The sequence below is a fragment of the Cibotium barometz genome, chromosome 17 (assembly GCF_041138505.1).
Source record: "Cibotium barometz isolate CiBa-2024 chromosome 17, ASM4113850v1, whole genome shotgun sequence".
Taxonomy (NCBI): domain Eukaryota; kingdom Viridiplantae; phylum Streptophyta; class Polypodiopsida; order Cyatheales; family Cibotiaceae; genus Cibotium; species Cibotium barometz.
Window position 1 is genome coordinate 27,511,307 of NC_141062.1, and position 26,782 is coordinate 27,538,088.

The 26,782-nt window shown below is 43.5% G+C and overlaps 1 protein-coding gene across 2 annotated transcripts in view; it reads left to right on the forward strand.

Annotated features, from left to right (window-relative positions):
* Window positions 1–23,865, forward strand: part of LOC147629847 (serine/threonine-protein kinase BSK5-like) — a 49,790-nt gene extending 25,925 nt beyond the window's left edge. For both annotated transcript variants that reach the window (XM_086811382.1, XM_086811383.1), the window contains exons 8-11: window positions 19,486–19,674; window positions 19,825–19,989; window positions 20,127–20,240; window positions 23,061–23,865. In XM_086811382.1, the coding sequence (XP_086667508.1) occupies window positions 19,486–19,674; window positions 19,825–19,989; window positions 20,127–20,240; window positions 23,061–23,309 (717 nt within the window). In that variant the 3' untranslated portion in view covers window positions 23,310–23,865. The remainder of the gene's footprint in view (window positions 1–19,485; window positions 19,675–19,824; window positions 19,990–20,126; window positions 20,241–23,060) is intronic.
* Window positions 23,866–26,782: the final 2,917 nt, after the last annotated feature.

Sequence of the window (26,782 nt, forward strand, 5' to 3'; positions counted from 1 at the left end):
AGATTTTAACTCAAAAGGTTTTAAAAACCTTTAAAAACATTATAATGCCATATATGAAAGAAAACGTGGCCCATATGCTATTATTGGGGCCACGTGTGCGCTTTTCTAAAGAAGAGGGGTTGGCGGGCAGAAAGGAGGCGCCTATCTCTTGATGAAGGTGTGCTTTCCGCTTAGGAGGACTGCTCTTACACGCCGGTTTTCTCCTTTGCACAGAGGCGGCTGCTGGACAGAGGAGCACTTGTGGGATGGTTCTCCTTTGCAAGGACAGCAGGCTCTACAGGCTTCTAACAGGTTGCAGAAGGGAAGGAGTTAGGTGGCTGTTGGACTGGCTGCAGGCGGACTGAACAGCCACTGCAGGTACAGGTGTCAGCATGCCATGCTGTCTCTCTCTCTCTCTCTCGGCAAACGGGCGGCTGCAAGCAGCGCTGGATAGAGCAGTGCGTGCTTTTCTCCACGCACAAGGGGAACTGTAGGCGGCTGCTGGACAGAACAGTACGCGCTTTTCTCCACACGCCTTTGGAAGGCTGGTCGGGGAGTTTACACGCGTCTGGCTGCAGAATAACGGTGGGGAGCAAGGAGTGTTGTGTCCAGCTGGACAGCAGCAGGCAAGGGCTGGACTGTAGGCGCAGGACTTTTCTTTATCTCTCTCTCTCCCACCCATAGTAGGCGGCCAGGACTGCAGGCCGTTTCAGGCAGGGAGGTGCTGGGCTGAACACAGGCAGGCTGAGCAGGTCTCTCTCTCTATCTTTCTCTCTCTCCTGGAAGGAGCGGGCTGAAAGAGGCGCACAGCCAAGACTGTTTTGAGATTGTTTATGAGATGTTTTGGTTGGCTGCACTTGAATGTGTTTCTTGGCATGGGAGTGAAGCAAGCTCGCATGGCTGCATGCTCATGGAGCAGATTGTTTTTCTTCCTGCTAGAAAGGAACAGAGGGACCTACAGTTATGGGCATCTCTATGTTTCCAGATGTTTCATGAGGGAACACGTAACTAGATGTATGCCGTTGTTGGCACTGTTGTTAAATGGTGCCATGAATGGTTTTGTATGGAAACTGGACAGTAGTTTCAAAGGGAAACAGGCCTAAGGGTTTCATGTGGAAACAGGTCGTAGGTTTCTCGAGGAAACATGTATTTGGGTTTCTCCAGGAGATAGGTCACATGCAGGCAGAAGGTACAGGAATGGACACATGTTTGGTACAGCCTTGCTACTGATTGGGCAGGGGACAGGGAATCCATGACAGAGATGGATAGTACCCTTGGAAGGTAGAGAGGGTTGGTACAGGTGTGTCGACTGTATGGTATGTTGTGCTGTGATGCGAGTTCTCTTTTGAGAGACAGTTTGGGAGTCTGTGTTGTGATGCAGAAGCACTGGATGTGTTAGGGTGTGATGCTGTTCATAGTGTGAGAGGCTATGGATGGTTGCGGCAGCCTTGATCATGGGAGAAAGCTTCTGTATGTAGACTCAATGTGTGAGAGTCTTTTGATGTGAACAAGGCTGGACTTGTTTGTGGATGCCGAGTGGATATGAAGCCATGATGCAGGGTATTTGCAGGCTTCAGGAGTTCTACTATGACGGCTGAGTTCCCAGCCTTATTGTAATCAAAGCTCTTATAATCAATTAAAGAAATACCGCAAGGGACGCCACTGCGTTTTGGGGCCAATCGGTGTCCGTGTACTGTATGCAGGAGCACTCTAGCTCCCCCTGTTTGTTTTCCTTTTCTAGGTCCTCAATGGCGTTGAAGTGTTTTATGTGCGAGTGTTTGTTTTTGCACCGCTCTTTTGTTTTGTCTGAAGACCGAGGCCGGTTTACAAGGTTCCGTTTGCCGGGACATCGTCGACTTTCTCAAGGAGGCGAGTCCGTGGTTGCTTTGGTCAGGACAATCGCCAACTTTCCTAAGGGGGCGATCTCGTGGTTGTCTCATGAGAGTCACATCAAAAGCTTCAACATGTGGAAAGTGAAAGGGAGGTGCAGAAGGCAGTGCAGGATTGTGTGTCTTTGCCTCTATGAGGTGAAGAGCAAGAGCTGAAGATGAAGCTCAGGAGAAAAGACACCAAGGACAAGAAGTAGTCAGCCAGGAGAACAAGAAGCAGTTGAAGTGTTATGGTGCAAAACATTCGACAGTTTGTCACGGGTTGTATCTTCATAGAGGCTTCATGGGTTCGGAAGACAGTTTCTTTCTATGTTTAGCAGTGGTGATCTACTATGCTTCATCGAGGACTTGTGCTTACCACTTGGGTGGAGTACAAGCAAGTTTTGGGTGCCTGAGGATGTATCAGATGAGGCTCAGACGGAAGCGGAGGAACTTGACGAGGTTCTTATTCCCGAGCAGATACTGGCACACAAGGAAAGAAAGGTACAGGGTAAAGTTTCCCGTCGCTATCCTGTGAAGTTCAAGAGCTGTTCACTGATGGATGCGAAGTGGATGGAGGAGGGTGACTTAGCAGATTCACCTCAGGATTTGCAGCTTTATCTTGATGCCTTTGAGTTGGAGTCGACTCTTGTTACGGCTCATTCAGGTTTAGCAGAGCATAGGTCTGGAGCATTGCCTGATGCTCAAGAGGGAGGTAGCACCTCCGCTCCCTTGTTACAGACAGGCTCAGTTGTTATCTAGGAGTCGCTTGGTGACATCTTTGTATTTACCCGAAGGTACTGGAGACTGAGAGTACATCTGCTTATGGGACTTCTATGATCTTGTGTTCTAGACACATGAGATGATGGTTGAGTATGGTTCACAGTCGCGCGCACCTTGAACTATAACTGCAACTATGGATAACTCTATGGAGGGCATAAGTCTTGCGAGCAGTCCTAGAGTTGGTTTGGTTCATATATGGATTGAACTCTATTTGTGCATGTATGCATACAATTTTTGTGGTATTATTGTATTCTGGTGCCATTGGATCCTGGTACCATTGAGAATACATTGGGTAATACTCTGGATTGTGTCGTGTGCTGCATGTATAATGGTATGATACATCAAGTGCTTTATTATGTTCATGGATGCACCACTGGGTGTGACTCCTGCGGGATGGCCATGAGACATATGTGGGAAGTACTTAGTGGATGTATTGTTTGGATGCATTGAGTGCTTTCATATGCTTATGTTGTACCATCAGTCGTGGGTCCTGCGGGATGCCCATGGGCGTAAGGCTTGCGAGTAGCCCTTAGACTGTTACTTTAGAGTAGGTAGAGCATCTTGAGGAGCATATTGTTTGCGTGTGTCATGCATATGTGTGTCATATGTAGAATGATGCACGGTTTTGTTTTTGGCTAACACAAGTAACATGTTTCCACTTGATTTTAGACTTTTGTTGCAGGTTCTGAAGGAACAAGCAAGAGTGGTTTCTTGAGCAAGAGTGGTTTTGAAGTGACAGTGTGGTCTATTGTGCAGGATGATTGTTTTATCACCCAGATGCATTGGAGGGCCATTGTTTTTGCCATATGGGGCATCTTTGGTCATAAGATGCCTTACTGTGCCATTGAGTGCAATCGAGGACGCTTGCTATTTTTCAAGAGGGGGGTATGTCACGACCCTGTGTTTTTCTCTGGACAGTATGCAGGTGTGCACGGGGACATGGTGGACAGTGTGAATGGCATCAGATTGGAGCTAAAAAGGAAACCCATGTGTGGACAACCCCAAGTGTGAAGGGGACAAAGAGATTTTAACTCAAAAGGTTTTAAAAACCTTTAAAAACATTATAATGCCATACATGAAAGAAAACGTGGCCCATATGCTATTATTGGGGCCACGTGTGTGCTTTTCTAAAGAAGAGGGGCTGGCGGGCAGAAAGGAGGCGCCTATCTCTTGATGAACGTGTGCTTTCCACTTAGGAGGACTGCTCTTACACGCCGTTTTTCTCCTTTGCACAGAGGCGGCTGCTGGACAGAGGAGCACTTGTGGGATGGTTCTCCTTTGCAAGGACAGCAGGCTCTACAGGCTTCTAACAGGTTGCAGAAGGGAAGGAGTTAGGTGGCTGTTGGACTGGCTGCAGGACTGAACAGCCGCTGCAGGTACAGGTGTCAGCATGCCATGCTCTCTCTCTCTCTCTTGGCAAACGGGCGGCTGCAGGCAGTGCTGGATAGAGCAGTGCATGCTTTTCTCCACGCACAAGGGGAACTGTAGGCGGCTGCTGGACAGAACAGTACGCGCTTTTCTCCACACGCCTTTGGAAGGCTGGTCGGGGAGTTTACACGCGTCTGGCTGCAAAATAACGGTGGGGAGCAAGGAGTGTTGTGTCCAGCTGGACAGCAGCCGCAGCAGGCAAGGGCTGGACTGTAGGCACAGGACTTTTCTTTATCTCTCTCTCTCTCCCACCCATAGTAGGCGGCCAGGACTGCAGGCCGTTTCAGGCAGGGAGGTGCTGGGCTGAACACAGGCAGGCTGAGCAGGTCTCTCTCTCTATCTTTCTCTCTCTCTTGGAAGGAGCGGGCTGAAAGAGGCGCACAGCCAAGACTGTTTTGAGATTGTTTATGAGATGTTTTGGTTGGCTGCACTTGAATGTGTTTCTTGGCATGGGAGTGAAGCAAGCTCGCATGGCTGCATGCTCATGGAGCAGATTGTTTTTCTTCCTGCTAGAAAGGAACAGAGGGACCTACAGTTATGGGCATCTCTATGTTTCCAGATGTTTCATGAGGGAACACGTAACTAGATGTATGCCGTTGTTGGCACTGTTGTTGAATGGTGCCATGAATGGTTCTGTATGGAAACTGGACAGTAGTTTCAAAGGGAAACAGGCCTAAGGGTTTCATGTGGAAACAGGTCGTAGGTTTCTCGAGGAAACATGTATTTGGGTTTCTCCAGGAGATAGGTCACATGCAGGCAGAAGGTACAGGAATGGACACATGTTTGGTACAGCCTTGCTACTGATTGGGCAGGGGACAGGGAATCCATGATGACAGAGATGGATAGTACCCTTGGAAGGTAGAGAGGGTTGGTACAGGTGTGTCGAGTGTATGGTATGTTGTGCTGTGATGCGAGTTCTCTTTTGAGAGACAGTTTGGGAGTCTGTGTTGTGATGCAGAAGCACTGGATGTGTTAGGGTGTGATGCTGTTCATAGTGTGAGAGGCTATGGATGGTTGCGGCAGCCTTGATCATGGGAGAAAGCTTTTGTATGCAGACTCAATGTGTGAGAGTCTTTTGATGTGACAAGGCTGGACTTGTTTGTGGATGCCGAGTGGATATGAAGCCATGATGCAGGGTATTTGCAGGCTTCAGGAGTTCTACTATGACGGCTGAGTTCCCAACCTTATTGTAATCAAAGCTCTTATAATCAATTAAAGAAATACCGCAAGGGACGCCACTGCGTTTTGGGGCCAATCGGTGTCCGTGTACTATATGCAGGAGCACTCTAGCTCCCCCTGTTTGTTTTCCTTTTCTAGGTCCTCAATGGCGTTGAAGTGTTTTATGTGCGAGTGTTTGTTTTTGCACCGCCCTTTTGTTTTGTCTGAAGACCGAGGCCGGTTTACAGATGCCACTCAGCATGTGGTCAGATTTGGGATTTGCTCATGGTAGGCCTCGTTGGTGAGCCCGACAAAATCACTGATATTCATTTTCTTGGGCACGGCTAGACCCGAGTAGATTTTGACTCTCAAAGGGTTGATAGGGTGCTTCAGTGGAGTCCCATCATGATATGCACAACTCAGACATTCTTCACTCTCGATAGCAGCACGACTTCAACCCCACATCCGACCTTGTTGAGTGATGCCCTTTTGCCCCAGAGCAGACGGCCTACCGGCTTCCCTCTTTTTTCATCATTGGGACCTCATGGAGGTTGGTTTTTGGGTTGCCTTCAATGGGATCATGATCACTGGCCACATGCCGGAGGGGCTATTGAAGGGGCTCATTCACTTGATTTCGTAGGAAGGTGTAAGGTCTCCATAGACCACACCCAAGGATCACTTGACCTAGAATGGAAACCCTAATGAGGTTTCATTGTAACATGTGGAAGCTTACACACAACATTATACTTCAGATAACGAATATTCTGCACCTTGGTTCTTGACAATTTGCACAATGTAGCAGAAATAAGAGTGAGAAATGAAATGATATATTAACGTCTCTAAGAGGCCATAGTGGCCTATGAGACCAAAACTGAGAGTTGGTGTCTTATCAAAGAGAACAACTAAATGAGACTAAAAAGTACAATAAAACTGATTGTCCTACAGTTATAAGAACAGAACTGTAAGACTCCGAGATGATACTGAGTAGAGAGAGAGAGAGAGAGAGAGAGAGAGAGAGAGAGAGAGATCTGTGTGAAGAGAAGCTGTTTTAGGGTTTCGAATTGCTGTTTTCCGCTGTTTTAGGGTTTCAAATTGCTCTCTTATTACTGCTGTTTTAGGGTTTCAAATTGCTGTCTGCTGCTGTTTTAGGGTTTCGAATTACTGTTTTCTGCTGTTTTAGGGTTCCAAGTTGCTCTCTTACTGCTGTTTTAGGTTTTCAAACTGCTGTTTTTTGCTGTTTTAGGGTTTTGGGCTGCTGTTTTAGGGTTTTGGGTTGCTGTTTTAGGGTTTCAATCTGCTGTTTTAGGGTTTTGGGCTGCTGTTGTAGGGTTTCAAACTGCTGTTTTAGGGTTTGGGGCTGCTGGTTTAGGGTTTTGTACAACTAAATTCTGCTGTTTTAGGCTTTCAGCACAAAGAGAGAGAGAGGGAGAGACAGGAGAAAGTGGGTGAGATGTTGACTCTCAATGAAGATTTCATTAACAAAACAGTGGTTGCTTTGGGTCCTGACATTGACAAAAGCGAGATAGAGGATGAACTTCGTGAGCTAGGCCTTTCTAAGAGGCCTAAATGTTTTGGCGGTGACAATAAAGATGAGGCTATGGTTGTGGCAGCAACCCCGGAGACAAATATGCCTTTGTTGGGTGATGGGTGATGGGTCGAACAATGTTTGTAATGATGCACAGGTGGATTGGACCAACTGACATGGAACACATCGTGCACGGTCCAACTGGGTGGTAGCTTCAGGTTCATGGAAATCTCATTGATCTTCTTTAAAATGGGAAAGGGTCCAAAACGACAACTTTGGGCAACGGTTGCCCACCTATTTCAACCTTGCTTCGTTATCTTGAGATAAACCCAATCTCCTTCTGAAGAGATCACATTGTTAGAATTTTGTGCATCTCATTGTGTTGTGTGGGAACAAGCCTTTTATTGGCACACATGTATTTTTTCTCATTTATAGGTCGTGGGCTGATATATGCCTAGTCGGTCAGCTCTTGGCCTCCTTTTTAAAGGCCTCCTCTCATCACTTGTTATCATCCAATCTCAAGCACACATTGTAATGCTCATCTGCTGGCTATCACCATTGTAAGCCTCTTGCTAATCAATAAAGTGATCTTGTCTACAATCTCTGTCTCTCTCTCTGTCTCTGTCTCTCTCTTTCTTTGTCTATGCTTCTGCCTATGCATACTCCAACATGGTATCAGTCGCCTAGGTTCCTTGGCTGCCCACTTCATCTGCGATCTCTTCCCTTCCCTTTTCTGCGTTTTTGGAGGAAGAAGAATTGCTGCATTTTCTTCTCCTTCACTCTCCTTCATCAGCGTTTTCTTCCTGCTGTGCTCCTACCCCTTGCGTTTTCTCCTACTGGGTACAAAGGTGCTGTGTTGGGGGTGTTGCGCTTTGTTTTTCTAACTTTGCAGCAGCTTTGTGAGGAGTGTGCGCTGTTTTTACAGTCAGGACAGCATCTGAAGGTGGTCTATTCGCGTGTGGTGCAGCCTGACAAGCAGCCTCAACAACCCTGCTTCTTCCCCGGCTTCCCCTCCCTCGGTTGGGTGTTCCTGGTGAGTTTTGGTGGACTGTTTTACTGCTATCAAGCTCCATTCTCTCTCAGTTTTGAGAGGGGGCTGATTGATCCTTGTGCCTTGCTCCGTTGAAAAGTGCTCGAGAGAAGTCTTGGAGTGCTGAGATTTGCATTTTTTGCAGTGTTCGTTGTTGCTGTGGATATGGCTCCCCCTTTGAACGAACAAGTTGGATGGAACCAACTATGCTCATTGGAAGTTGAATCTGCAGGTCTGGTTTATTCATAAGGGTCTCTAGGAGATTGTTCAATGCAATGAGAAGGAGCCCGAGCGTCCTCAAAACTCGAGGCGTTGGACCCCAGGGTCAGGAGGATGAATTCCTTACGGAATTACAAGACTAGGGGGATCGTGATTCGAAGGCGCACTCGGTTCTTGTGTGGACCATTCCGAAGGAGGTCTCACCGGCTGTGCAAACTCTTGCTCGTGCACATCAAGTTTGGTCCAAGCTGGAGGATCTCTATGCTCGAGATACCTTGATGAGGGCAGTTACTCTGCAAGGGCAACTCTACAATTTGGTATTTCTATTGGTAGTTTGATGCAGTGGTTTTTAATGAGGCCAAGGTTATCCATGACCAGTTATTGGCAATGGGTGTTGCCTTGTCCTCTGCTCAGTTGGTTGCACTTATCCTCACAAAGCTTCCTCCAGAGTACAATGTGGTTTCTTGGGCTTTGTGGTGCCAGGTCACAAAAAGCAAGTTGGATTTTGATGACCTTAGCTCCCTTTTCTTGGAAGAAGAGTCCGTCCTCGTTTCACAGGGAAAGATCAAGATGTCTCTCAATGGTTAGGAATAGGCACTTTCTATAGTACAGAAGAAAGTCGGAGTCGTTGCTACTTGTGTGGGAAGAAAGGACATTCGTCTAAGGACTACTTGTCCAAGAAGGACAAGGGCAAGGGCAAGGGCAAGTCTTCATCCGATAAGAAGGGCAAAGACAAGACAAAGGATAGTGATTTAGATGCATCTAGTGACTCATTGTCACGTCAGATCACAGGTGTAGACATTGGTCGATCGGTGGTGCTATTGGCCAAAAACTCATTATCGATGGAGCAGCAGACTACGTGGCTAAAGGTCGGCTGTTGCCAAAGTAGTGGTGGGCAGTAGTATGATGTTTCTATTGGTGGTCAAGCTGACATGATGCCGGTGCTAGTCGGGCTGGCATGCAATGCAAACTAGGCTTAGAGACAATAAAATAAAATAAAATGCAACACTCATACAAACACTTATAAAAATGCAAAGGTGATTGGAATGATGAAGCTATGGGTGATGGTTGAAGACATGGAGTGGGCAGTGTCGTGTAGGACCTGGAGTGGAACCTGGTCCCATGGTAGCCTACGGAATGGGATCGGGTGTTCCGCGTCTTACTAGGATGCCCGGACAGAACGAACACGCTCGCCACCTGGGGCGGTAGTACGTCCCAAGGGTTGGGCTGTTCGCCCATTAAAGCGGTACGTCCTATCGCCCCTACTATATAGCATCTACCTCCATAAGCCAGATCCGAGTCAGACAGGGTTCCACTCTAAGCGTCCAAGGTAAGGTGTGCATTGTCCTGCACATGAAGCAGTGCCAGTCTGTACGGTGAGTCTCCCTCTGGAATGATATCAGGTGACTTGAGTGTTTGGGCTGCTAGGCATCTGTAGGAAAAGCATGTAGAAGGGGTCCAACCCTTAGGGCTTACCCAAAAGAGAGATTCTATCTCTTGTGTGGGCATTGGCAAGGCTTAGGCCACCCAAGAAGGGTCAGGAAGGCCCTAGGCTTTGCTTGGCAGCCCAATGAAGGGCTGGGCAGACTGTTGGCCAATCCAAGGGGCTTGGCCAGGCAGCCGACAGGCCCTAGAGGCCAGCCCAGCCAGGCGGCCAAGTTTGATAGGCTGCCCAACAGCCAGTTGGCCAGGGCCTAGGTGCTGCCGCAGCCTGGACAGACAAGACAAGGTGGACAGATCAGCTATAGTGTGAAACGATTGACAAAAAAGCATTTAATGCCTATTGGACCAGGTCATGGGGTTTTCTGCAGCAGGCCGACCCCTATTTAACCAGCCGACCAACAATAGAAGAGGGTATAAATACCCCAGGCATGAATCAGTCAAAGTAACTCATAATTCACATTGGGTTGCTGAATTCCAAGGGCCAGGATAGCCAAGGGGAACTCTCAACCGAGGTGAAGAGTGCAAGTCAAGATTTTTTCTTGTAGAATTTGCATCATTCTAATAAAGCAAATACACCATTCATGGTGGGGGCCCTACAGAGGGTATTCGGGACCCAATGTTGTATCCAATTCATTCTCTCCCTCTCTCTCTCTCTCTCTCTCTCTCTACCTGATCAGCATACATGGATCTACCTGATATACATTTTTCAGAAAGATGGCTGCACAACATAAGCATCATGGGATTTTTATCATTTAAAGTGACTTATAATGTTTATAAGTTTGTGTCTTCACACATCATTAAAACCTGGCTAGACATATTATTATTTTGGGCACACACAAGTGGACAGAAAGAAGTGTCTAGCTTCAGCTTGGGGAGCAAGATGGGAAAAACAAATGGCTTTGGATAGAGACCTGAGTAATAGTCTCGCCGATGCTTTGTGGCAAATCCGGTGCAAGTAAGCACCCGCACCTTGGATTCTTGTAAAAGCTTCTATTGAATAAAGAAGTTCCTACGGGAGGCTGGCCGTTTCGACTCAATGCAGTGTCGTTATATTATTGTGGTTTTCCGCTATGATTCATACTCTGTATTCATACTTGAAATGTTTGTCTATTGTTGCGAGTCCCCGATCGGTTATAGTGGTATCAAAGCGCAGCCTTTCCAGATTGCTTGGAAAAGGGCAAAAGATATTGGGAAGACTCAAAAAAATTTTATAGTTCTCTTTCACTTTTATACTATGGACATAACAACTTTGTTAGGATACAACATCAAAACACTGTTTGAGCACATGGCTACAAGGTTTCAGAAGACCCTTGATGCTCAGAAGGAGTTTTATATAGAACAATTGGACAAGCTTCTGGGATAGTTGTCCAAACGGGAGTTCTTGTTGAGAAACTACCGACACTACCCTTATGTAGAAAGATTATTATCTAGGAAGGTAGCTTGTGACAGGTCCGTGATGGATATCTTTGGAGATCTAGCACAAATGTATGCCGAAATCTCGCAGATTTGGCTTTCAGGTACCTCTGGGAGAACAGTGACATCAAGGTGCAGCCCAATGGCGAATTCCTCATTCCAAAACCCCTTGAGCAATACAGGAAACGTTTAGCTAAGGATTTGGATGAGCATTCATGTTATGTGAAGAAGAGGCCCCGATAATCCTCTGAGGAACAAAAGAAGACCGAAGATCCTCACCCAGTTCCTTCTCTTCCTCCTGGGTTTGAGGGAAGAGTAGCCCTTGGATTGATGGAAGCCCCGAACTAGTGTGAAACAGCATGCGTGGCAGCCTACGTGTAGAGATTGTGGAGTAGTAGGTCATATGATAGTCTTCTGCCCTCAACCAAAGATCACACATCATGACGATGCCAAGGCTTCGCTTGAAATATAGATCAATGGATTTCAGCCTCTCATCAAGGCGTATATTTTTGTACAAAGGATGCTATTTTGCATACACTTTAGTTGTGTACTCTTGCCAATATCCTTTTATTAGCCAAGTATTTTTGGCTATGTATATGCAATTCTTTTGAAATAAATATACATTCAGTTTTTCAATTGAATATATGTTTTTACTCTTGCATGTACGTGCAAGAAGAATCCTTTGCTCGTTGGTATTTGTTGCAGGATAGATACTTGACACGTTCTAGAGTCTAGACGATGATGCGAGCAATCACAGACCAGAGGACCAAATTGGAAGAGCAGAAGGTGCAGATCTTGGCCCTGGAAGAAAGAACCCGTTTTCCAGCCCCTTTTTCTCCGTCTCCTCCTCTCTGTCCTTCTGTTTTCAAGATCTTGATAGTAGATCCTCTATCGGATAACCCTTCTCAAGGGTTATCGGATATCCTCTATCAGATAACCCTTCTCAAGGGTGAGTGAATAACTTGATTACTCTGATTTTTATCAGTGATGATTTTGGGACTGATGATGGCTTGCCTTTTTATATGGGTTAAGGGGCTGATCGGCTGACAGAAGGTGGTGTCGGCCTGCTGAGAAATGGGGCTCACAAAGGGGTCACGGCATACAACAAAATATCCTAAAAGGTACTACTTGTGTACATGATTCTTGCACTGTTGATGAGCCAGTTTGTCACCGTGTACGACAGTGCATGGGTGCACATGACAATTGGAGATAGGGAGGTTTTCATTGAAAATGTTGCCAGGAATAAGTTGGGGAGTCCATGTGGAAACAAAGGGATGAGGATAGTCATCCAACGTTAGAAGTTGGAATCCTTTAGTAGAAGGGGATGTCATGTGCATGCACATGAACATGCTCATCCGAGGGCTAATCCCTAAAGGAGATAAACAGACCGGTTAAGGCTTGAGCAGGGCATGGCAAGGAAATCGAGGAGCTACTGGGCTTGTCGGCAGCAAGGACAATATTTTGTGTATTTTTCTACTGGCAAACTCCTATATGGGGGTGTCCCAAGGCCTATGAAAAGGCTCAGCCAAGCATTGTATGATTCATTCATTCTTTTAGGGACTGGATCATACATGTAAGGTTCCCCCCTTCCAAAATAGGGGAAACACTAGATAGTCCACTAAGTCTTATCTTGGAGAAAATTTCCTACTCATCGACACCTTGACCATACAGAGATTCAAGGATACGATTTATAGGTAAGACCTAGTTCTATCCTGCAGGGGGAGCGTGGTCTTCTACAAATCAAATCACCCATAGGGTAATTGATCATAATTTGGGCAACTACTAGTCTTGATTCCTAGAGACAACGCTTTTTTCCTCATCCATGCAAGGCACAGCCACTGGCCTAGTCTTCTAAAATAGAATTGTCCGAGAACCTATTTATCTAACGTAGGGCTTTCACTTAATATGTTGGAAAGCTACCCGACTAATCGGGTCCACCCGTCCGTAGGATGGTGCCGTCAGGGCATTCCATCCTTCCACCTTCCACCCTACTCACGCGTCAATTTGTTTTCTAATTAATCCTACCACACTGTTTGACATAAATAAACATGTTCCTTAATTAAGGCCCTTTTCACAAGGTTTGTTAAAACAGCCTTTTTATACAATACAATAATACCAAGACAAGATTTATAACAAAAAAATTTATACATGAATCAATTGCATACAAGCCATACCGGCTCTCTTATTCTTTTTCTTTATACCGCCGATGATCTAGAATTCGGCCTTCTAGCCTCTACATGCTGGGCAAAACCCTACGGGACCATACACCTCATCGTCGGCCGCTGGCGAGGACTCAAGCCGGCATGTCGCCCTCTCAGGCTCCATCGCTTGATCCTCCCGCCCCTCAGAGGAATGTCTGCGCACTAGGATGGGCTAATTCACCGCACTAGCCTGGGCCCTCAGAACTAGGCAGTATCACAATCACTCGCCTCAATCGGCGAACCTCATTCTCCCAATGGTATGAGGGATACCAAACATCTCCGCCGTCTAGCTATACAAGCACAAGAATGGGGAAGCGTCAAGGCAGAGAGAGTTGTACCTGTACCTTAATTTAATCAAGATAACAATCCATTTATTCACTAAACCATAGGACTAGATCACTATTAACAATTATTAGAGAAGCTGGGGCCATACCTCAACCCCTAAGAATGATATATAATTGAAAAACAAAATATGTATATACTTTATAGAAATTTGTCGTTAATCATTGCCTTTGCTCGTTATAACAAGAGCTTTAGAACTTGACATATGAGAATAGAGTCTTCTAATACCTTGTCTTACGATTGAAATCATCAAATCATCCCCAAGCTTTATCTCCTCTTACTCGTACTGTGACTCTTCTCTCTTTCTAAGGTGTATGGCAAAATAGCCTTCTCTTACAGGGCTACGGCATACTATTCTTTCTCTAAAAGAAAAGCTATGGAGTTTTGGTCTCTTCCTCCGAAAGACCATAGCAATCTAATCTTCTCTTCTAAGATATTATATACATCTCAAGCTCTAGGATTACCTTGAGACTACTTGTGTCTTCTTACAGTTTTCCCTGTATAGAGACCCTGACAGAATCAGTAAATTGTCTCGACCATAACTCTCTGATAAAAACTCAGAATATGGTCATATAACCAGTCAAAAGAACCGGAAGGCATTTGGTCTACAAGCCAACGCGGGTAGAATAGGCAAAAACGTCTGTATATAGCCACAAACGCGCCATCTTTAGAAACGCGTTGTTTTTCTACATTTTTAGTATGCATGGACTCTAAATATGTAAAAGTACTCTAAATATGACCTCTTATCATCTAAATTTGAATTTCTATTTTTGGAGATACTTATCTCTTAATAGAACTATTCTTGTTTTCTTATTTCTTTTAGGATTTTTTTTTTGGAGCTAATATTTTTATTCTAACACTTTCCTAATGTTTCTAGCCTTATTGTCTCACTCTTCTCTAAGTACACTCTCTTTCCTTATTGAAATCTATATTAAAAGAGACACATACATACATGGCTTGGGAGGGACCTTACAATCTCCCCCACTTAAAAGATTCGAGATGTCCTCATCTCGCGAGCTGGGGTAGTATCTAAGTAAATCCTCCTGTCTCTTTCAAAGTGTTGTCTCCACTAGGTAAAAATCTTCTTTTATCTAAACATTGTTCTTAAAGAGTCCTTTATTTCATGTGCTCGGCTCGTTTTGTTGTGCCTCCAAAAGATCTTTATTATTCTAAAGTTAATTGGCCTTATTATCCTAAGTTCATGCATCCATATACCTCTCAAATACTATGAACCTTCGATTTCCTTATTCTATACCCCCATGTAATATAGTACTTAACAAATTGTCATGGAGAAATGTAAGGGAATCAATCCTTTACGCAATCTAACCTATGATAGCAATTTCATAATCTTAGTATCGTCTTGTAGAATACCTCTATTCATCATGCACATTACTTCACATGAATCTTGCACCAATCCTCTTCTATTTACTCATAGAAATACTTGTTGAATTCGGTTATCTTTAACCCTACTATCCCTATTTCTTGACCTAATTTTTGCTCTAGCTCATGATTCCTTGTAGCCAGGGGTGGGGGCTTGACGTTCCTCTTGAATTAGGAGACCTCTTCTTGATTAACATGGAAGGACTCATGTCCTTCTCGACACTTTCTATATATAAAAAAAACTTGATCACAGTCTTTGGCTAGAATTATGGCTTCTGAAATAGAGGATAGTTTTACATTCTTGATGAGGTTATTCAAAGGTAGATTAAGCTTCCAAATGAATCGATGGAGAAGAGTTACCTCATCCATCTCTGGAGTAAATCGGAGAAGTTTAACAAAATTTTAGTGGTATTCTTTTAGGGTCTTCCTTTCTTGGGTTAGCTCTCCAAAAATTCATTCATTTTATCCTCTCAAAATCCTAGAGGACAAAACCTTTCACGAAGGTGTAATTTCATGGCATCTCATATAACTGATTCTAGTTCCAGTGGTTAGATTGACAACAGTGCTTCTAACTAATTCGGCATTTCTTTCAATTTTTAGACGAGCAAGGGTAAACTTGCTTCTTTCATTGTATCCATGAAAAGTTCAAAACTATCAAATACTTATCATAGCACCACATTTAAAGGCAGTCAGGATTAGAACATAGATGATTAGTTTTTTGAAAATTACACATCTAGTATCTTGGGATTAACACATCTAATAGCATGATCCTCTGGGAATTAATTACACATCCGAAGTTAGACTCATGTTTGTCGGAGATGGGTTCTAGATCTTGGATGATCATCCTAGTGTAAAGCATCCAATGGATGACATTCACACGTCAACTATTCAAACCTTAATGGAGTTATAATCTTAATAATTTATAATATGCGAACTAATGAGATATATCCTGAAAATTTCTCTAAACAAAGTTTCGGTCTATCCTTCTATTCAATCTCTCACTAGTTTCTTAATTTGATCACCCTATGTTTTTTCCTCACAAAAGGTTTTCTCCCCAATCTAATTTCTCAAATTTATTGTACAAATATCTTGCGTGTGCACCCCCAAGATACAAGCACAATTTCATAGAATGATTGTCTCAACATATGAGGATATTCAAATCACTTTTATGGCCAGTAGAGATGATTGATTCGTCCGCATATGATAAACAATCACTTGTTTTAATCCCTTGACAGTTAATCTTTGAAAAACAAATCCTAGGAACTAAGATCGGCTCTGATACCACTTGTAAGGTTCCCCCCTTCCAAAATAGGAGAAACACTTAAGATAGTCCACTAAGTCTTATCTTGGAGAAAATTTCCTACTCATCGACACCTTGACCATGCAGAGATTCAAGGATACGATTTATAGGTGAGACCTAGTTCTATCCTACAGCGTGGTCTTCTACAAATCAAATCACCCATAGGGTAATTGATCATAATTTGGGCAACTACTAGTCTTGATTCCTAGAGACAACGCTTTTTTCCTCATCCATGCAAGGCACGGCCGCTGGCCTAGTCTTCTAAAATAGACTTATCCGAGAACCTATTTATCTAACGTAGGGCTTTCACTTAATATGTTGGAAAGCTACCCGACTAATCGGGTCCACCCGTCCGTAGGATAGTGCCGTCAGGGCATTCCATCCTCCCACTTTCCACCCTACTCACGCGTCAATGTGTTTTCTAATTAATCCTACCACACTGTTTGACATAAATAAACATATTCCTTAATTAAAGTCCTTTTCACAAGGTTTGTTAAAACTGTCTTTTTATACAACACAATAATACCAAGACAAGATTTATAACAAAAAAGTTTATACATGAATCAATTTCATATAAGCCATACCGACTCTCTTATTCTTTTCCTTTATACCGCTGATGATCTAGAATTCGGCCTTCCAGTCTCTACATGCTGGGCAAAACCCTACGGGACCATACACCTCATCGTCGGCCGCTGGCGAGAACTCAAGCCGGCCTGTCGCCCTCTCAGGCTCCATCGCTTGATCCTCCCGCCCCTCAGAGAGATGTCTGCGTACTAGGGTGGGCTAATTCACCGCACTAGCCTAGGCCCTCAGAACTAGGCAGCATCACAATCACTCGCCTCAATCGGCGAACGTCATTCTCCCAATGGTATGAGGGATACCATGGGCCAACTCCGGGCCTTACTAACATCTCCACCGTCTAGCTATACAAGCACAAGAACGGGGCATCGTCAAGGCAGGGAGAGTTGTACCTGTACCTTAATTTAATCAAGATAACAATCCATTTATTCACTAAACCATAGGACTAGAATCCATGTTACCTTCTTAAGAAAACAATCCTTTTCACAAAGATTTTAGCATTTCAACTTGAGATTGTGATAAGACATTCTTTATTAAGGCATATGCTGTTGTTTAAAAGAAAACAAACTTTAAATAGTAAATCAATCAAATAGATCACTATTAACAATTAATAGAGAAGCTGGGGCCATACCTCAATCCCTAAGAATGATATATAATTGAAAAACAAAATATGTATATACCTTATAGAAATTTGTCGTTTATCGTTGCCTTTGCTCGTTATAACAAGAGCTTTAGAACTTGACATATGAGAATAGAGTCTTCTAATACCTCTTACGATTGAAATCATCCAATCATCCCCAAGCTTTATCTCCTCTTACTCGTACTGTGACTCTTCTCTCTTTCTAAGGTGTATGGCAAAATAGCCTTCTCTTACAGGGCTACGGCATACTATTCTTTCTCTAAAAGAAAAGCTATGGAGTTTTGGTCTCTTCCTCCGAAAGACCATAGCAATCTAATCTTCTCTTCTAAGATATTAGATAAGAATGAAGGGATATATACATCTCAAGCTCTAGGATTACCTTGAGACTACTTGTTGCCTTCTTACAGTTTTCCCTGTGTAGTGACCATGACAGAATCAACAAATTGTTTCGGCCATAACTCTCTGATAAAAACTCAGAATATGGTCATATAACCAGTCAAAAGAACCGGAAGGCATTTGGTCTACAAGCCAACGCGGGTAGAATAGGCAAAAACGTCTGTATATAGCCACAAACACGCCATCTTTAGAAACGCGTTGTTTTTTTACATTTTTAGTATGTGGACTCTAAATATGTAAAAGTACTCTAAATATGACCTCTTATCATCTAAACTCGAATTTCTATTTTTGGAGATACTTATCTCTTAATAGAACTATTCTTGTTTTCTTATTTCTTTTAGGATTTTTTTTTTGGAGCTAATATTTTTATTCTAACACTTTCCTAATGTTTCTAGCCTTATTGTCTCACTCTTCTCTAAGTGCACTCTCTTTCTTTATTGAAATCTATATTAAAAGAGACACATACATACATGGCTTGGGAGGGACCTTACAATACATTAGGACTCTTTGGAGTCAAGACCACCTTTTGGGCATGCCTAGGGCTGCCAGGAACTATGTACCCTTTTTGTACTATATGAATATATTGAAAATACATCTCTCTCTCTCTCTCTCTCTCTCTCTCTCTCTCCATCTCTTCTTTGCATTTTGCATCAGGATGTTCCTATGAAAGGTGTTTATGGCTGAAAGAAGACAAAGCTTTCGTGCATGTGACAGAATTATACAAGAGGAGAAAGTACAAGAGATCGACGTTCGGATAACACCAAAACCAAATTCACACACAAATCATTTTTTAGGCAATCATGCTTTATGCAAAATGCCCTATTGCTTGGACAATCTCCCATCCTTCAAGCTTGATCTCCAACAAATCGCAGTCGAGGTGACACGTGTGCACACACGAGCATACACGTGCACACACATATTTTTTCACACACTCTCTGTCAGAGTGTTTTTTCCCTCTATCCATTCATGGCACACTTGTACTGCTGCGTGACACAACGCACCTATGGTAAGTGTGGAACAGCCAGGCAGTGTGTTGCAGGCAGTCAAGGAAGTGCATGCAGGCCTGTAAGCTACATTTGGACCAAGCCACGTGGAAGTCGGTGGCCATTTGCTGGGACACTCGGCCAGTTGTGCCTGGGACACTCGGCAGTGTGTTGCAGGCAGTCAAGGAAGTGCATGCAGGACTGTAAGCTACATTTGGACCAATGCAGGTGCCACGTGGAAGTCGGTGGCCATTTGATGGGACACTCGGCCATTTGTGCTTGGGACACTCGGCTAGGCACAAAAAGTCATGGACTCTTGCGTGTGCTCATATGTGAAAACCGTAGCACATAGACACGCGTTCTACAATTGGTATCAAACCCTAGTGAACCTACAATTTTTTTTTTCCTTTTCTGGCACCCGTGCGTGTTGAGTGCTTGGATAGGGTAGAGCCCCTAGATTCCAGGAGTGCACAAGGCCGACCCTGTGCTTTCGTAGGCTGATTGCACGTGCAATCAATCTCCATGTGAAGCGAATGGTGTTGTTGGCACTGATGGGGCTATTTATTGAAGATACATTTTTTCCCTTTTATTCCTATCCTCCATGTATTATTTTAAGAAGATTTTTTGATGCGCTAGTTTTCGGTCTTCTTCTATATGCAGGGCAATTGTTTTCCAAAGTATGACATGAGCAATGTTCTCCAGTTTTTCTTTCCCACTAAAAACCTAATTCTAATTGAAATTGGAAGTAAAGTTGCTTCTTGGAGGCAAGGAAGTACATTGGTTCTTTTACTAATACATGACAATTTTTGTCATTCCAGGCTCTTGATTTGATCAGGAGTAAAAATATGCTTTTACTTATGGATTCATACCTGGAAGGGCAATACTCAAATGATGATGGGATTGAGCTTGTTCGTTTAGCATCCCGATGTCTTCAATTCGAACCCCGAGAGAGACCCAGTGCAAGGAACCTTGTGACGTCCCTAACAGCACTTCAAAAGCATGCAGAGGTTAGTTTGTCTGTGCAATTATTGGGTGAGAATGCAAGGGTGGCGTCTTGCTTATGTGGTAGTGTCTTGGTAATTGTTGGTCTTAACTGAGGCATAAGGACTTCTCATTTGCTTGTATAACACACTTAACAAGATGTCATCTTATGGCAGGTGCCTTCATATATCTTAATGGGCATTAAGAGAATTGAGACCATCCAACCTCAAAGTCATTCGATGTCTGCAATGTGGGAGGCATGCTCTAGGAATGACTTGACTACCATACATGACATAATGCTGAAGACAGGTTATAAGGATGACGAAGGCACTGAAAACGAGGTCACTTCTCACTTCTTTTCCAATGCATTATGATTATATACCTTTTATGATGAACAAACATGTGTGGAAAAGCGTCAAATCTCAAAGTCATCCTTGACAAAATGGCTTATAATTTTGTTTGGTCGGTGAAAGTGCAGCTCTCATTTCAAGTGTGGACAAAGCAGATGCAAGACATGTTGTCTGCCAAAAAGAGAGGTGACAGTGCATTTCGAGAAAAGGACTTCAAAACTGCAATCGACTGCTATACACAGGTAAGATGATGTGTGGATGGAGGTTTATATGTTTTCTGAAAGGATGAAAGAAATATCGGATGTTACCTTCAAAAAGGCTGCGAGGCCAACCAGAAACAATCATGAACTTCTGGTTGGTGAAGGGGAGGCTCCCTCCCCTTCGCCAACCAGACCCAAGCTTGTCCACCACCAGCACATGTTGGGCCAGCTCCCCCCTTGCCTCAGCAGGGTCAGTTGGCATCATGTGCTTACCAACAACAAATACAAACAGCCATACCACAAATCTAATGTTACCAGTGGCTCTTTGATGACGAGGTGGAATCTGGATCAACCACTGACACAATTCCATCAAATGTTAGAGCATAAAAGAACGAGCATAGCGAGAGAGAGATTAGTCAATAATGCCTTGATGACAGGTATGAGGTCCTTGCAGACACGCAAAGGAAACCGGAGTGTGTGAAGGTCATACTTAGTGTGTAAACTCCACTTCAAAGAATCATCTCAAGTGAGATTCAAGGTCATTGGCACCAAGTACATTGGGCTCCATGCAGGTCAAGGAATTTGACTTTCATGATACATTTTCTCTGATCACCACTTTAACAACAGTCTGTAAGAGATGATGAAAAGTGGATCGTAAGCCATATTGACGTGAAGTCTCCTTTCCTCTAGGAAAACCTCAAGGAGGAGGTTCATGCTCAGCAGCCCTCTAGTTTGAGCACTAGTTTTCCTGGCTGTTGCGCTCTACAAGGTTAAATAGGTTTCGTGAGGGTGCAATACTTCACATGTGGATGACCTTATCATCTTAAAAAGGAAAGACCTGGCAACTTGGGAGCTGCTGAAAATTGTGGAGTGATGCATTACTATCTTGGAAGAAGTGCATCTGATAGTGCAGTTATGATTGAGAGAATTTGCAAGTTTCTGGATGGTTTTGTCCAAGCCAGTTAGTATGCCTGTTTGCTTTGAAAGACCTGACATCACCTGTGTAGTTGGTATCTTTTTTAATTCATGATAAACAAGCCTGAGAGAGAGAGAGAGAGAGAGACAGAGAATTTATTAATGCCTGCGAGAGGCCAAGAAGGTCCAATGTGCATATATACTGTAATAAGAGATGCATAGAGCTAAGAGCATCCCTAGAAGCTATACCAACAGAGAGAAGATCTGGCCAGGTCATTGTAGCAAAGCATATGATTAACAAGTTCAATGAAGCACTAGTGGGCTCTGGCCATGTTTACCCTAGGACTGCAAGCTCACTCTGTGTCGAAGCAAAAGGTGGCTGAGAACCTTATCTTTTAGAGGACAAGACGGTGATCCCTCCATGTGTCATCTGTCCAAGGAGCTTGAAAAGCCCCCCTTTGCACTCTCTGTGGTCTCCTCTGGGTTGTTGAACGTGGTTCCACGAATCATGGGTCTGTGGGATGCGTGGGTCTCAATCAGACAAGTCCATGACTCAGCGAAAAGGACCAAACAACTGTCTGAATAGGCAGTTGAAGAGGCCCCTGTTCTCGAAGCTTGTTCCTCAGTCTCATTCTCTTCATGCATGTCACATACCGTTTATACTCATGACTCTTGATGCTTTGGCATGGGTGCCTCCTCTCTCCCAGCCTCAATGGTAAGGCTCTGTGACAGCACCCTAATCAGGCCCATGTGAATCCTGAGTGCATGTGACATATGAATGCCCAAGTATCTGAAATAGATCTGTCTACCGTCTCAGAGAACATGGTCTTGTTACAAACTCATCCTGGAGGGAATGTCTTGATCTATACCAAATATCCAATGGGTTTATGAGACCAAAAAGTGTTACAGATGTTCTTTTATGTAAACTGAAGATCATAAACATAGAGATAAAACAGGTCAAAATAAAGAAAGATAAAACTATGGGCGGGGAGAGAGAGAGAGAGAGAGAGAGAGAGAGAGAGAGAGAGAGTTGTATTAACGCCTTCAAAAGGCCAAAATGACCTATGAGACCAAAAGGTTACATCATATCCATGAGGTACATCATCCTGGGTACAAAATGGTAATAAAGAACGATAAAAAAAATGTAGAACTAAAAAATCTGATCTAGGTACGTGAGCGGAGAGCTCTCATATTACCCTAATACATCCCTCATGGGCCGCTGTGACATGGTGCTCAAGGTGGTAAAACTGAGCTGGTGCGAGAAGGTCCTGCGATGATGGCCTGGATCCTCCTGTGGTGGAGTGGCCATGGGCGAGGGCCATGGGGTCTGGGGCGTTGAGCTCTGCATAATAACTGAGTGGCTCTGTCGACTGTCACACCTATCGGCCGAGCTCCTGCACTAGAGAGAGAGAGTATTAGCGAAATATATCCTAGGAAATGAAATCAACAATGTCCATAAATAAACAGTAAATGAAAGCTAGAAATAGAAAAATTTGTCTAACTGGGTGAGAATGTGGCTAGTCCATTGAGTGCTCCCCAGTGCTTGAAGGCAGCAATGGATTCTTCTCAACAAGGATGCGTGGGCATGTACAGATAGTCACAAGAGCTGGACATTGAGTTTGCAGGATGTTACTAGTCTCCGACATGCACAAGACTTGTTCAATCTGGGTGGGCCTTGATTTGAGCTCTAACTGGATGATCTTGTGCTATGTTACAAGTCTCCTGTACTCAGCATGGGCTAATCCCTCGAGAGAGCAGCAAGGCACGTGTGCGTGGTGCCTTCTTGCATGAAAGTTGGCTATGCAGTATACTGATAAATAATAATTGCTTGTGATTCATAGATAATGCCATGCGCTGGTCAATGTATCATCATTTTTATGCAAGTAATATGTGTTCTTGTACAGTGTAATGCTTTGCATGTACACTAACTCAATTTCTGTTTTGCAGTTTATTGACTTGGGGTCGATGGTCTCACCTACTGTCCTTGCAAGAAGAAGCCTGGCCTTTTTGCTAACAGACCAGCCGGATGCTGCCCTTGGAGATGCAATGCAGGCCTTGACGGTCAGCCCACAATGGCCCACAGCTTTCTATCTGCAAGCTGCAGCCCTCACAAAGCTTGGGCATAAGGAAGATGCAGAGGAGATGATGAGGGAAGGGCAAGCTATTGAGGCGCAGCGACCAAGCACTTCTCTGTAAAGAAGGCACGGGACAAAGTCGGCAGCCAGCTTCTTTGCAAAGTGCCTCCTTTTCTTTGTTTTGGGCATGTGGAAACTGGCTAGTGTGCTGCCCACACTAGCAGGAGTATATGGCTAGATAGCAATGGATCAAACGCAGATTCATCTTTTCATGCAGCAGAGCTTATTAACAAGAGAAAAGAGCTTTGTGGGTGCTGCCGAACCCGAATCCTGAAGATGTTTGCTGCTCAGTGTAATTTTCAGGATGTTTCTGCTAGAAGCATGAACGGGCTATCGGCCAAACTGATCAGCTCAGCATTGTTTTGAATATATACCATCCACACACAATTTCTACTCCCTCCAACAAGGCTTTCATTCTCTTTTGTTCTTCACTATATCTACATTCAACTTTCATATCATAGACACTGCAGCAATTGAGCAACCAGGGGGTCCTTGCTTGCCCAAGACTTATGTAGAGCTTGCCATTTGGGTCTGTTTTTCTACTCAGATCTAAAAACTGAATTTTTAAGACACTCCTGGTATTGATTCTACAATGAAATATGATATAAATGCATCATCTTGTGTGTTCTGGTGCGCGCCACATGTGCGCTTGTGTGCCCCCTTCTTGTGTATGGCTTTCAAAAAGGTTTTGATATAAAGCCACACTATTATGCACACTATTCTGAAAACTGTCACATGGCCGAGCAAGGGCTCGACCACGTGGCAGCTCCTTGAGCTCCCTTGATCGTGACCAGATGCTTATTCTATGACACAGAACAAGCATTGCAAAATCACCATGGAAGGACCCAACAATACCTTTTAGAACCAAGGACAATAATACTATCTTTTGCAAGAACAAAATCCGTGATAATCTTTATAGAACCAAGGATAATAATACTCCTACAAGAACGAAATCTGTGAAACAATTCATTACACACATGCAGCATGAACAAAAACATGAGGAGATGTCAATTGTGATAGATTTATAAGCATGTATCACCTAGTCCTTAGTTATAGCATAAACACATCCCCTCCCTTAAAGTATTTTTGCAAATCAATTCTGCATGAATTTTAGTGCATCCCCCAAAGCATTTGTGTGCTGTTAGGTTTGCTATGCTGCCTCAAATTGATGTAGACTCTTGGGCATGTCAATCAAACAATGTGGACAAGCTATAACAAAAAAGAAGTCCTCAGGACATCTTGCGTCGTAAAGGGCATGGGAAGGACAGAGTGTGGTAAGTTATTGGTGATGGTACTTGAAGCCTTGCCTACATGCCTTGATTATAGGTAAATCAGATCCTCCATGAGCCATAGCAAACATGCTTTTGTAGATTTCAGAGTAGGATAGGTTCCTCCAACACATAGGCTAAAGGATTTTGGCAATGTATCAAAAACACACACAGAACCCAGTTTGGGAATATGGCTTATGAAGAATTTTTTTACCAAGGTTCTTGGTCATCCAATCCTTGTAAAAAGGATACGACTTTATCAAGATCTAATGATTATGATAGAAGCCAATGGGCTCTAGCTAGATACATAATAATCGATTTCTCCAAAGAAAAAATTCACAATCAATAAAGAATTGTTTGTAAACTCAATCCAAAAGCAGTGGTTCTCTTGCTTAGGCATCTCCCCTTGAGTGCTTACTCTTAAGAAAAAAGTCACCCTCAAGCAAGAGCCACAACTTCCACAAGAGAGTGAAAAATTAAACCTTGATTAATATGTTGAATAACTTACAATAGTTGGGGCCATCCTTTGGCTATGCACTCTTGAGACAGAAGCTTGGATGGAATACAAATGGTTCTCACGGGACTTGAAGAACCCAATGTCGAAATCCTACCATCCAATTGTGCTAAGAGATAAGAATACGATTTGGCTTCATCTAAACCTTAATCCTGAGACAGTACTAAATCCAATTGATGTCCGTTACCTCATACTCTTACTTTAATAACTCTTGTCCCTGTTACAATGACATCATCCATCTCTATCTCTCTATATATATTATATAAAAGAAGAGTTTCACGAAGCTGCCACGTAAAAACAATTCGGAGGTTTGAAATGTAGTTTGGAGTTTGGAGGGGGAGATTCAAGGTGAGGTAGAATTTGAAAAATATCAAGCTGAGAATTATATACATGCACAGGTCAACCCACTAGTGTACAGGAACAATAACCATACATGACCCCTTCTTTACAAAACTATAATGTAAAGCATTAGATGGGATCATCCATGTATATGAACAATAACCATACACAACCCCTTCTTTACAAAATTATAGAGTAAAGCATTAGATGTGATCATTGTTAAGATTGCTTAAACACTAGGGGTTGTTCCACTCTTCAAAGGATCCATGTGAAGTGGACTTCACATCCATGCAAAGCACCACCCATGTCTACTCAATTGTTGAGGTCTCTAACTTAGCCAACGTAGCTTTGTGAGCAAAAGTTTCCTAGAAGTCAAAATCCTCGACATACATGGTGGAATTTATAGAGTTGATCTCTTCTCTATGAGTAGTACCATGGATATGCAAGGATGAGGTGGTTAAGCCACCGACTATATGTAGAGCATAAACATAAGCCTAAAGAAGAAAGAGACAAATACATTATAAAAGTAGAATCTTTTAAAAGAACCCTTGTCTTTTTTTGGTGACCTATTTCCTTTTAAAAAATATGTAATAAATAAGTGCCCTCTTAGGCATCATGTCTTTTTTTGGTGACCCATTTCCTTAAAAATATATGTAAATGAGTATACCCACTTAGGCATTTCACCATCATGTCCATCATGCCCAATTCCATGAAGGCAGCCATTGAGGGTGTGGTTGACCTTTGCACGGAGATTCACGTGTAGAATGTTGGAATTATCAGAGCCTCAGTGGTGTGGGCTATGTCTAGGTTGTTTTGGTGTGAATACCCTCTTGTGAATGCCCTTTATTAAGGGTTAGGTCAGAAGATAAGGCCTTAGTGCCTATAAATACATTATACATGGTGTGAGTATTATCATTCATAATAATACAACCGTTGTGTTCATGTGGAGTCTCTCTCTCTCTCTCTCTCTCTCTCTATCTAGCAGTGGTCACCATCACTATGGCTTGAGCTACCATCTCCATCTCCACTCACCTCTTGTGATTGTGGCACCATGTTTTCCAATATGGTATCAGAGTCACCACCTCCACCTTGATCCCTTCGTATGCTTGTGTTTTCCTTCCACATCACCATGGTCTAATCGCTTTCATCGACTGCCCATCATTATCATGAGCCATGCTATGAAAACCTGCATGTTGATCGCCCTATCTCTTTGATTTGTGTTAGCTTCCACTAATGCCATGTAGACCACTCTCACATCTTCGTTTTGCTTTGTGTGTTTTAGCAGCAGCGAAGACAAAGAGACAGAGAGGAGCAACATAATGCGGCTAGCTTCTTTTGCATAGAGCCTCCACCACATGTCGCCATACTTTGCACAAGGTAGTTCATCTGATGCCTGCTCCAACGTAATGCCTC